General features: G+C 42.9%; 3 protein-coding genes across 3 annotated transcripts; 1 reads left to right on the forward strand and 2 right to left on the reverse strand.

Annotated features, from left to right (window-relative positions):
- LOC115688579 (ras-related protein RABA5c) lies at positions 1-2,591 on the forward strand. The gene is made up of 2 exons (XM_030614424.2): positions 1-654; positions 1,963-2,591. Exons 1-2 carry the CDS (start codon positions 318-320, stop codon positions 2,280-2,282), a joined length of 657 nt encoding a protein of 218 aa, XP_030470284.1. The 5' UTR covers positions 1-317; the 3' UTR covers positions 2,283-2,591.
- A 534-nt stretch (positions 2,592-3,125) lies between these two features.
- Positions 3,126-5,713, reverse strand: LOC115688576 (pirin-like protein). The gene is made up of 7 exons (XM_030614421.2): positions 5,448-5,713; positions 5,186-5,235; positions 5,024-5,062; positions 4,897-4,925; positions 4,735-4,797; positions 4,471-4,574; positions 3,126-3,978 (listed from the first exon to the last, which is right to left on the reverse strand). Exons 1-7 carry the CDS (start codon positions 5,702-5,704, stop codon positions 3,486-3,488), a joined length of 1,035 nt encoding a protein of 344 aa, XP_030470281.2. The 5' UTR covers positions 5,705-5,713; the 3' UTR covers positions 3,126-3,485.
- A 4,932-nt stretch (positions 5,714-10,645) lies between these two features.
- Positions 10,646-11,251, reverse strand: LOC115688559 (E3 ubiquitin-protein ligase RSL1-like). The gene has a single exon (XM_030614403.1). It carries the CDS (start codon positions 11,249-11,251, stop codon positions 10,646-10,648), a length of 606 nt encoding a protein of 201 aa, XP_030470263.1.
- Positions 11,252-12,654: the final 1,403 nt, after the last annotated feature.

Below are 12,654 nucleotides of genomic sequence, written 5' to 3' on the forward strand. Positions count from 1 at the left end.
GTAGTAGTAGTAGCTCTGCACAATCTCTCTCTCTCTTCTCTCTTCTCTCTTACACGAGCTCAGTGGATCGGTCAGACCACTTTCCCACGTCTTTTTCTCTCTCCTCCATCCTCCATCCTCCTTCCTCCTCCGTCGTCCAGGGCCAATCTCTTCCGCATTCCAAGCTGTCGGTAACATCGGATCCCATTGAAGGATAAGGGAAGCAGGAAGAGAGAGAGAGAGAGAGAGAGAGAGAGAGAGAGCTAGAAGAGAGAGACAGAGAAGAAGAAGAAGAAGAAGAAGAAGAAGAGGAAGGAGAAGGAGAAGTAGAAGAGAGGATGTCGTCGTCGGACGAGGAGGGAGGGGAGGAGTACCTGTTCAAGATCGTCATCATCGGCGACTCCGCGGTGGGCAAGTCCAACCTCCTCTCCCGCTACGCCCGCAACGAGTTCAACCCCCACTCCAAGGCCACCATTGGCGTCGAGTTCCAGACCCAGAGCCTCGACATCGACGGCAAGGAGGTCAAGGCCCAGATTTGGGACACCGCCGGCCAGGAGCGCTTCCGCGCCGTCACCTCCGCCTACTACCGCGGGGCCGTCGGCGCCCTCGTCGTCTACGACATCACCCGCCGCTCCACCTTCGACAGCGTCTCCCGCTGGCTCGACGAGCTCAAGAGTACACCCTCTCTCTCTCTCTCTCTCTCTCTCTCTCTCTCTCTCTCTCTCTCTCTACTTTGCTTCCTTTACTTGTGTTCTATATGCGCTTTGCTATTTGGGGTGGATATAGCGTAGATCTGGGGTTTCGCCTTCGGAGATTCCTTAAATCTAATTCCGCCAGCGTTGAGCTCACTCGCAATTGATTATGCATGGGAAATTAGCACGCATGCCTGTCACCCCAATGGAAATACAGACTTCGGACATTGCCTATAAGGAAACTATAAGCTAATTGAGTCTCTGGAAGCTGATGCGGCGCGAAGAAACCAATGATCCCACATGCCCTGAACCACCCTTATCACCTACTAATAAGCAAATTTCCCCTCCTCTTGCTGTTTCAAAAGTGGACACTTTAACTAATGGTGTCCTAGGAAGCCAAAGAAATCTGCCCGAACGGACGTCTAGTTAAAGGTTCGAGATGCACATAGCATGTGTTCAGCATCAGCAGAAGGAAAATGGCATTTAGCGGCTGTTATGGGTCACATCGATAAAAACATCAAAGAAAATTCAGGAGAAGTCAATGATTGAACTAAATAATGGGTGATTGCAGTTGATGTCAAGGCAGGTAGGGCAGAATCATTATCATGAAAGAAACTGCGAAGCAGTTGAACAGAGAGAGACAGATAGGGAGAGAGCTGTTTCCAGCTGCCGGGCGGTTTCGTGCTAAACTGTAGCGCGTGCAATGTCGGAAGTAGTTAACATAGTCAAAAGAGTGATGTAAAGTCCCCATATGCAAATCTTGCTTTAGCCCCACCTATGGCCAAACTATTTGAATTCTATGACGGCAAAACCTGTATATAAATTTCTGAGGGATGCGTGCCAAATTTGGATCTCCCAGAATTGTGTCCTTCCTGCTTCTCTCGTATTATGAAAATTGGCTTTATCGGATAGAATAGGTAGATACCTGTCACCCACTCTTTCAAAATTACTGATTAGAGTCTCTACATCATGTTGCTTATTACTAATTTTCTCAGGGCATATCTTTGAATAAAAATAAACTGAAAACATGGGCAAGAGGGGTTCAGGCCACCTGGGGGACAGAGGGGTGGCTTTTGAAATGCTTTGGTGAGCGTAATTTGATTAGCGGATTAATAACAATTTCAGTTCTGCTATGGTCGTCTCGTTCGAAAAGGTAGCTAGAATTTGGTTTTCTTCACCTACACTGCTGGTTGTATTCTTTGTTCTGATATCCATCTCTTGCCATTTCTGCAAATCTTGTATTTGCCCGGAAATCTCCCCTCATTATTAACTGGAATGAAACCATATCCAGCTCACTCCGATACAACAGTTGCAAGGATGCTTGTTGGGAACAAATGTGACCTGGAGAGTATTAGGGATGTGACAGTCGAGGAGGGGAAGAGTTTAGCAGAATCAGAAGGGTTGTTCTTTATGGAGACTTCTGCTTTGGATGCCACAAATGTCAAGACAGCATTTGAGATCGTTATAAAAGAAATATATAACAATGTGAGCAGGAAGGTTCTAAATTCGGATGCATATAAAGCAGAGCTCTCTGTTAACAGAGTAACCTTGGTTGGTAATGGGACCGATGGATCGAAGCGGAGTCAGAGCTATACTTGCTGTTCCTTGTGATTCTGTAGTTGCGAAATTCTTTCAAGTTCGATGATGGAAACTTCATTGTCGATTCTCTTGGTTGAGCTGTCTGTTTGGTTTTGCTTTGTTTTTCTCTTCAGGGGTTTTTAAGGTGCTGTTATAGCAAATTTTATTCAAGCATATTAATACATCAATTTTTTTTTGGGGTTCAAGATATATGTAATAGCAAAGAATAAGGTGGACCTGCGTTTTGTTTGTGTGATTGGGAATTATGTCTAATTACATATGTTGGCCGAGAGGTTTGCATATTTTGTTCCCGACAGAGGCAAGATAAATGTAAGTTATTTTTGTTATGACTGATTCCTTCTTTTCTTTTCCGTTTGTGCAAATATCGGAATGACAGGACTAGTAATTTGCCAATGGCACGAATTGGCACATGATTTGTTGCGTGAAACTACTACATGTAGCATTTATATGGGGGGTATAGTTCAGTGTTCGGTGGATTGTTGGGAAACTTGTCGAAAGGAGATAGTCCACACAATGCGATCCATTGGCTGCCCGTATTGAATTTTTTCCTCTCTAAACGACGACCGCGTTAGTATGTAAACATCAACCAGAATAACAAGTATAACTTTGTTGATAGCAGACCCGATTTTAACTTCAGTTCTTGCCAAGTCATTCCAACAACTCTTTCCTTCTTTAAAGTGGTTCAAGCAATTTAGTTTTGGGTGGAGGGTCGACTGTGGTTGTGGGATTGATATGGGTATTGATGATTACGAACCCAATCTCACAAGAAAGGAAGAGGGAAAACCAACCCTACCAACAATTTTCTCAACTGTCAACACTCAAGAGAGGAAAAAGAAAAGAAAAGAAAAAGAAGTATGCGCAGCCGCCAGGGGAGGCAAAAAGGAATAAGATTATCAAGCACTAGTCACTACAAATTGACCCCCAGGAGGATCAGATGTCGTGCAGAGAGAGAGAAATATCTTTGTGGTTGGTAGCATTATAAGTACTTCAACCAAAATGAGCTTCGCTCCATCACGACTCAAATGATCACTAGATTTGCTGCACCTTAAATCTTCTAGAAGCCTTTGCTTCAATCAGCAACACATCTTTCTTTTCAACTGCTGCTCTTTGTGGGAAGAGACAATGACACTTTCGGAAAAGAGAGAGAGAGAGAGAGAGAGTTGCTGTTTTTTATTTCCTCATTTTTTTTTGCCTAACATGATTTTGGGAGCTTTTTCAACCCACTGATCGAGACCTCCAGTACTTGGCCATTTCAAACCCATTCTTGCCATAGTGATAGTCTTCGATGGCTTGATCGATTTGAGCGGGCGTGTTCATCACAAAAGGCCCGTGCTGGACCACCGGCTCATTCAGCGGCTGCCCGCCTATCAGCACGAATCTCAACGGCTTCGAAGACTGGTTCCACACACTCACCCCATCACCAGGACCTAAAACCAGTAAGTTGTGCGCTGACACAGGAGACGAGCTGACGGAGCCGAAAACACCTTCGCCTTCTATGACGTACACGAAAGCGGTCCATGACTCGGGAATGCTCTGATTCAATCTCACTCCCGGCTTGAGAGTAAAATCAAGGTACATGGTCGGGGTTCTCGTGTAGACTGGAGACCTCACTCCCATTGCTTCTCCTGCGATCACCCGGACTTCAACCCCATCATCCTCCGCCGAGCCTATGTCCTCGCTAAGCAATTCTTGATACCGCGGCTCAATCCTGCGGTTCAACGAACAAATAGAAAACAAAAGACGGTTTAATGCCAAAGTCATCAGCTAACTTGCATATTCACTAAACGTTGCTGTTTTTCCATACTGTGATGTTTCTGTAGCAGAAACTAAACGTGAAAATCTACAGGAGCAGACAACAGCAGCTACCATAGGAAATTATGGAATCGTTCCTATGAACACATGAACTATGCACTCCATCCCATTGTCATCGTATATTCAAGAATCAAACCCCAAATTCCAAATTAATTTTCTTTTTTTATTCTCTCTTTCGGAAACATTCCCCAACTTTTCAGCATCGTAAAATCGGGCGAGTAAGTCGCGAGGAAAATTCAATGAGCGATCCATATTGCGAGTCCCCCCTTCTAAGGACAATATAGGCACGCAAACAAACACACAGTCGATTGTTATTATTGGGAGGGAAGAGAAGAAGAAGAAGAAGAAGAAGAAGAAGAAGAAGAAGAGTAGTGATGGATGCTCGTACATTTTGTCTCTGGAGGAGAGATTAATCCAGAGCTGGAGCCCCTTATTCACTCCTTCTCCCGCAGGCATCTCCGAGTGGAGGATTCCTCTTCCTGCCGTCATCCACTGCGGAAAGGTGGAGAAAAGAGGACAGTATCAGGAATTCAATCCCCTTCAGTCCATTGGACCAGTTTCATGGGATTATTAACAAAAGGAAGGAAATGACAGAAGCAGAAAAAGAAGAAAGAAGAAAAGAAAACAAGAAAGAGGAGAGAAGTTCATTGACCTGCACATCCCCTGTTCGTATGGTTCCCTTGTTCCCGGCGAAATCTTGATGGGCGAAGGCACCCTGAACACCCAAAAGAGAGAGAAAAAAGATTCAGCGTCCTTGGTGTCGCAAATTCAACCCATCTCACCAGAATATCCGCGGCTCGATCAAACGACTCGCCTGGAGCATGTAAGTGACAGTTTCGAACCCTGTGGAGATTGGGATAACAACGAGAACCGAGTCAACAACAATGAACATTCTCGTATCGATCCGAGAGTAACCAAAATGAACCCAAGAAGGTGCGAACCTCTGTGGGGATGATCAGGAAATCCAGCCGGAGGAGACACTGCAAAATTCGACAAGCCATTTGAGGTTTAATTAGGAGAACGCTAAATAATCACCAGCACCACACTAGACAACCCAATAGAGAAAAGAAAACAAAAAACACATCTTTTTGGGGGGAAGAGACCTGAGAACTCGTCCAGCAAGAGAAAGGGGTCCAAGTTCCTCAATTCATTCCTGCAAAATCCAACCACCCACGAAAGCTCACGATCATTTGGGATCTCGCAAACGGGGAAGGAAGAAGGGAAGAAAATTGGCCCGGAAAGAGCATCGGACCCACCAAGGATCAAATCAAATGCGGGGAAGAAAAACAGAGCTGTGGGGAGAGAGAGACGGGACGGGGAGGGAGGGGGAGCAGAAAAGTCCAAAAAAAGAAAAAAGAAGAGAACCTGCCAATGCTTCTGCGGACGACGGCGCCCTGGCCCTCGTGCTGCTGCTTGGCCAGGACCCTCTTGACCACCGCCCGGGGGGAGGTGAAATCGGGACGAGACATGGCGCTCCTGATCAGAGCAGGGGTAGGGGGGGCGGGGGAGAGGGGAAGAGGATGGAACAGCAGAAGAAGCCTAAGCCTGTGGGTGTGGGAGACCCCAAGAAACAGGACCATCAGCGGCAGCAGCGGCAGCCCACCATCAAGCCTCGCTCTCATATAAAGAAAGAAAGAAATGAATACCCTTTTGAATTCAGGGAGGCTTTATTTATAGGGGGGCGCGGTGGGGGGGGGGGCCGATTTTGAAGGGAAGGGAATTGAATGTGAGGGGGGGAGGGGGGGGAAAGGAAAAGGATGGATGGAGAGGAGGCCAAAAGCCAAAAGGACGTGTGGGAAACGGCCGAGGAGGATAGAAAGAACGAAAGAGAGAGAGAGAGAGAGCAGCTGCCGAAGGAGAAAATCGGTTGGTCCGACGCATGAGGAAGTTAGGGAGCAAGGGGGTGGGCCAGTACGAGTTTCGCCCTGACGTCACCCTCGCGTCACGGTGATGTCACCGCTTCTTGGTCCTCGCGGGACCTTTTTGCCCCGCCCATCCCATGGGACTATGGGAGGGTGATGAAAAAAACCATCATATTCCTTTTTTAGTGGCTATTAAAAAAAAATGATCGCTTCTTTTCCGAAAGTCAAAAATGTGCACGTCGGGGGAAATTTGGGTATTTTTTTTCACAATATTGGATCATATCTCCCTCTTTTTATCCAATCTCGAATTTGGAAATTTGATTTCTTGCACAACATGAATTGAATTTTCTGGGCTCCCAATTAACTTCGCTTAGTTCGACATGCGTTGTAGAATATTCAATTGAATCCTAGGAATTGCTCGTTAAGTGCCGTGACGCCGTTGTTGACGATGCGCCGGTCTTGATTTCAAGTAGCCATGGATATGCATCGTGATGTCGCGCTTCTCGATCTTTGCGAACCTAATTGCCCGCCCTTGAGCGATTAAAAGTTTAAAACCGTTTTTTCTTAGTGATTATTAATAATAATTGCCTTTTCCGAAAGTCAAAATGTGCACGTGGGGCATTGGGTGTTTTCACGTATGGGACTAATTCTTTTTATCCAATCTCAAATTTGGAAATTTGATTTCTTACGCAACATGGATTCAATCTTTTGGGCTCCCAATTAGCTTCGCTTAGCTCAATACGTATCATAGAATAGAATTGCTCGTTAAGTGCTCTAACACGGTCCCTGGCGATGCGCCGATTTTGATTCGAAGTAGTCACGAATACGTTCCATGAGCATGTGCGCCCCCCCGCTCACCATGCTCCGATGATCTATCTCGATCTCTTCCACAACTCGTTCCGTTTCGAAGTATTGCCGGTGGTTTCCAGTTTTCCGAGATTGCATTGTGCCTCTCACGTGCCGGTGCCGGTGCCACTTTGGAGATGAATGGAAAATTTCTCTCATTTCCCAAAAATTGGATGGGGGGTGATGAAGGAATGGATGGGGGATGACAAGATGATGACAAGTAGGTGATGCTCTTGCTCTCCCAATGGGCATGACTCCTCCTCCTCCTCCTCCTCCTCCATTCAAAAAAAAAAAAAGAAAGAGAAGGAAATTCGACCTTTCTGGTCTCAAATCCAAAGCGTTTTTGGAGACGTTGACCCTCGGAGGAGTTTGCGTTGCGTGTCGTATCGTATCCTAATATTCCGATTGTGTTTGCTTCCCCAAATCCGATGGTTGTTGGCTCGTTAGTGCATCGTCGTTGACCATTTACATGGTCTTCTCAACACACACAAAAATAAAGGACAAGATTATATAATATGTATGTATGTATGTATGTATGTATGTATGAGAGGGTTTCTTGCCAATTTTATATATATATATATATATATATATATATATATATATATAATCGTTTTGGCAGGTTAATGTTTGCAATTTTGGGGGCTCCATTTCATTAATTAGCTCTGAATCAACAAAGTTATGACAGCAAAACCACAGAAAACAATCAATTTAGGAGCCTTTCATTCATATAGGGAAATTTAGCCAGACGGTTTCAAACCTTATTGCGCAGATGTCGATTCACTTCTGAACCTTTCAATTTTGCCCTAAATCTATTTGCGAAAATTCAAATATCGTTTTTCCGGTTAATTTTCGCCGGAAAATCGCCAACGTGGCATCCGTACGATAAGGTTAGTATCGATTGCGGTCCAGATTCCTGTTAAGAAAAAATTGGCCCTGGCAATCCACGTGTTTACAGATGTGTTCCATGTTTCATAATAGTCAAATCATAAACACGAAAATGCATAGACGAAAGGGTGAATTGAAAATAATTTATTTTATTAAAAAGAAAAAAGAGAGGAAGGAAGAAGAAGAAGAAGAGGAGGAGGAGTCGGCTTCCAATAAATGAGTCGTGGGTCATCACAGCCGGCACAGTCGTGCATGCTTTGCCAATTGCCAACCGTTGTGGTGTGTTCATGCAATTCATAGAAATAGATGACATCAAGTCTTCTCTAAGCATGGCGTTAGGGCTTTGATGTCCCCAAGACTTTTGGTAAATTAAGAACACCCCCCCTCTCCCTTGCATTTCCCACCAGTAGCAAAAACCTCATCTTCCAAATAATTAGCAACTTTGGCAAGATCAAGACATTGGTTCTTAGTTATTCCCCCCCTAAACAAGGAAAATTGTCTAAACAGTCTTAAACTTATTGTACGACGGTCAATTCAGTCCTAAAAATTTTAAATTGTGCCAATTTAATCCTAAGCCTATTGTATGGTGGTCAATTCAGTCATGAACCTTTCAAATGTACCAATTTAATCCTAAACCTTTTTATGATTTGCCTATTTAGTCCCAATCGTTTTAATGAATTGTCAATGTAGTCATTATACTAATTTTGACTGGAAATCGCTGACGTGGTGGTTTAGTCAACGCCGGTCGTCCAACGTAACGTGACCGACGCTGCCGTGGATAAATTTTTTTAATTTTTAAAAAAAATTCGAATTTTTTGTTCTTTTCTTCTTCATTAAGTTGGTAGGGTCACCAGAAACTGGGAGAGGGCTAACAAGGGTGTTGTGAGCCTTTACTAGGCCCTCGTGGGCCACAACAACGGAATCGCAGTCCTCGCCTGCCCTCGCTGTGGTCGGCGGACCCACCACCACAATGAAGAAGAAAAGGAAAAAAAAGAAAAAAAATCAATATGGCCCTAAATCCTTTTGGCCAAGTATCATTTGAAATTGCTAAGGTGACGGTCCAATCACCCCTTTGAGCCGTGTGACCCACCGCATGCGTTGCCCATGTCTCCTAGGACTAGTGCTACCTTGCCCGGGTCACACGCATGCGTTGCCCATGTCTCCTAGGGCTAGTGCTACCTTGCCCTCCTCTTTTCAGTGATCGGCGCTACTCGATCAGTTGTCAAGTCTCGAGACCGATCAGTTGTTGAGTCTCGAGACCATGGCCACCGCCCGCCTAAGCTCCCTTTGTGTACACAGAGAGAGAGAGAGAGAGAGAGAGAGAGAGAGAGAGAGAGAGAGAGAGAGAGAGAGAGAGAGAGAGAGAGAGAGAGAGAGAGAGAGAGAGAGAGAGAGGATGAAGACGAGCATGGGGTGACTGAGGCAGAAAGGAGGGAGCAGAGAGGATCCACCGCATTCGTGTACGTGATTGCACTTGGGGGTTTGTTTGGACTCCCAGAAGGGAATGAACTCCATTACTACAAACGGGATGATGGCGAACCTGTTTGCCAATGATCATACACAATTATTGCGAAACTTAGCGATCAAACTCCCGCTTGGAAATGAAACATACCCGAGGGGATAAAACATCATAGAATCCGACAATTGTTAGTAACTCAGAAGAAATATCAAATTTAACTCCAAGACCCAAGTCAACAATAATGGACAGTTTCCTTCGGTCCTCCAAAGAAAAGCTACTCCAAAGAAAAGCTACTGCCTACAACTTATTGTCACGGACCAAGCCAAATCATACGACAAGAAATAGCACGAGTTTCCCAAGTAGTTTCTGAATCCTGCTCGACCCATCTACCGCAATCGCATTGCGCGCAGACTAGGCCCGTTCAATCTTTTTTTCTCCCCACAACCAAAGCATAAAAGAAAATACCCGGAACGACGACCAAAATTATGCCGACGTTGATTATGAATTCCCAGGCTTCGTTTCTGCAGGCACAAGAAGAGGGACCTCCCTTTCGCCCGCATCCATAGCAAAATTCAGTTTGACATCTGCATAAAAACCGACGCTTGAGGGTCCCTTTTTAAGGTTGCTTTTTATGTTACTGGGATCTAAACTAAATTAGCTGAGTAACCAGAATTTACGTGCCCTTACATATTCATGCATGCACAATTACAATTATATAAAAGAGCACGTTAGGACACTGGAAATAAGAAGCTTAGTCATTTATTCAAGTCAAAGCAAGAGATGCGACGGGTAGAAACATATTAGAATATACATATAAATTTTCTTAAAGATTAAGATAGTACTAGGTAGAATAATAACTGTGTAAGGATCATCAAACCTAAATAAGCTCTTTTTTTCGAACCTTCAATCGAGTCTTTCTTAAGTCATCTACGATTCTTCTTCGACAGTGATCTTCTATAGGATACGGTGCTTTTTAAGTATGAAATGAGAAAGAAAAAGAAGAAGAAGAAGTAGAAGAAGAAGAAGAAGAAGAAGAAGAAGAAGAAGAAGAAGAAGAAGGAGAAGGAATTATTTGTAAAAATAACCTCGAATTTGGCTCAAATGGCTAAGTGATCAGTGACGGGACACTAAACGGTATTTACATACTATACAATTAAAAGAAGAGTTAATGAAGGGGTGATAAAGCATCAGAGTCGAGCCTCCGCATTCTTCAATTCCACACGATTTTGATTCGGTTTGCAAGTAATAGAGGGTAGTGAAGTATCATCCCACGTTACTTGATTACTGGATTTGACCAAGCTTCAATATATATATATACTAACACTCAGTGTGTTCTGGATCTATCCAAAGAAAAAGGTAAATATACGACAAGTCGAACCTAGGTTTGAATTGAGAAAAACCAATATCTTCACCTGAAGCTATCCTAATCCTCATTACTGGACATAAGGCAAATTAAAACGCACGAATTCGTTCATGGAGGTGGGCCGAAAAAAGGGTTAATCAAAGAAAGTTTACCTGCACACGATCTTGTTGCAAACTCCATGGCGCTCCACATAAATCTTACATTGCGGACACCGCTTCCATTGCTGCCTCTTCGCAAGACGTTCCAGCAGATGAACATTCTCGTTGCGAAACAAACCGAGTTGATTGCAACTGGGACACTTGAATCTCCTCACACCCGCACCCCCTCCACACTCGTTTATAATCATCTCTCCGCAATTCGAGTTCGGACAGTAACACCTCGCAAAATCTAGGATGGCCGATTCGCATAGAAGGTTGCACCATCGGCCAAACCACATGCTCGGGACAAGCCGTTTGCAGCAAACAGGATCTAGCACCGCCGCACAAGCCGACCCGGGACATCGCACATTCGCCGCTCCATCCTGGATCCTCGCGACGATGTATGAGGACATGCAGTCACTGCAGAAGGAATGTTCGCATCGCTCTGTGGTCTTGAAGATTGAGATCGATGGAACATCTTCCATGCATATTCCACAATGTACGGTTGTTGTGGGAGGTCGTGCTCCCAAAGTGAAACCCAAATTGCAACTCAAAGAGAAACTCCACCCTGAATCACTCATGGTGGTGGTGACTTTCAATTTCTTCATGCTGTACATAGTAAGTTGCATGTGCATTATATACTATAATTCCTACCAGGATTCTGTTACTAGTAGTATCCAGCGAAGAAACTTATCGGCCAAGCAAACCTATATCCTGTTATTAAATGAGTGTACTTACTACTGATAACCTTTTGGAAGATACAAAATATTATTCCAAATCTTCTTAATGAGTTCCTTACTTATAATAGCTAAAGAAAAGTTACGAAAGGATATTTCGCAGGTAAAGTACTATTAGTGAGGATAATTACGTAGGCCAGAGAAAAGTTGCAATTGATTTGGTAATTTGCTAAAATATAGGACAGCAAAATTTTACTAATGACTTAAGTGAATTGCTTATTTTTACGAATAAAACGAATTATAAAACCTACAAAACTTACGACAATAAAAGGGAAATTACATCCTGTAAAGAGAAGTTACAAATAGATATGTTTGAGGTACATTAGTAATGATGAGGAAAATTACGAAGGTCAAAGAAAAGTTACAATTGGTTATGTTATTTACTAACAGTATGAGAAGGAAATTTACTATTAACTTAAGTAGATTACTCTTTTTTATGGCATATTACGAACCCAAAGGAAAATTACGTGCTGTAAAAAAAGTAATCAAAGATGTGTAAAATGAACATTACTATTAGGGAGGACAACTACGTAAAGAAAAGGAAAGTTACTATCAATTAGGTAGTTTACCAACGATAGAAGAAAAGAAGTTTACTATTAACTTAGATAGATTAATAGTTTTAAAGAATATTATGAATCACAAAAACATCCACTTAGGAAAAATTATAAAAAGATATGTAACAGGATAACGTTACAAACATTTGAAGTGTAGATTAAAAAAACAAAAGTCGTATAATAAAACTTAAAAGCTTTGTCTTTATCTATAATTTTGATATAGTAAATTAAATGCATAAATGAGCAATAGTTTCTTCATTAAGGACACTGCATTTTTTTTTGATGCGGCTGAATCAAATTATTTGAATAAAATATCATTTGAGGTACATGAGCAATAGTTTCTTCATTAAGGACACTGCATTTTTTTTTTCATGTAACAGAATCCCTGTACTTTCTTAGTACTTTTTTAAATGTTCCATGCTAGTTCTTCTTTTAATTTTTTCTTTTACCGGTCAAATGAAAGGAGCTCATCTGGTAAATACGGAATGGTCAGTTGGCGTGATAAATACAGAATGTTCAGTTCCTTTCAACAGCAACATCAAACAATTCAAAACAATTTGACTTGGACAAATTTACTCAAAACGATGTCTGTTTTAGTAATTTTGTGAATTTGATAAATTTTTCCTTCTGTTTTTCCCTTTTCTTTCCCTCTTTTCCGCGCAACTGATGGTTTTGAGCTAAATTTACAAAAAATTAAAGGATAATTTTGATAATGGATGTGAGATTCCC

Source organism: Syzygium oleosum, unplaced genomic scaffold (genome assembly GCF_021117445.2).
Source record: "Syzygium oleosum isolate NSW1041296 unplaced genomic scaffold, Sole_v2.1 Sole_v2.37, whole genome shotgun sequence".
Taxonomy (NCBI): Eukaryota; Viridiplantae; Streptophyta; class Magnoliopsida; order Myrtales; family Myrtaceae; genus Syzygium; species Syzygium oleosum.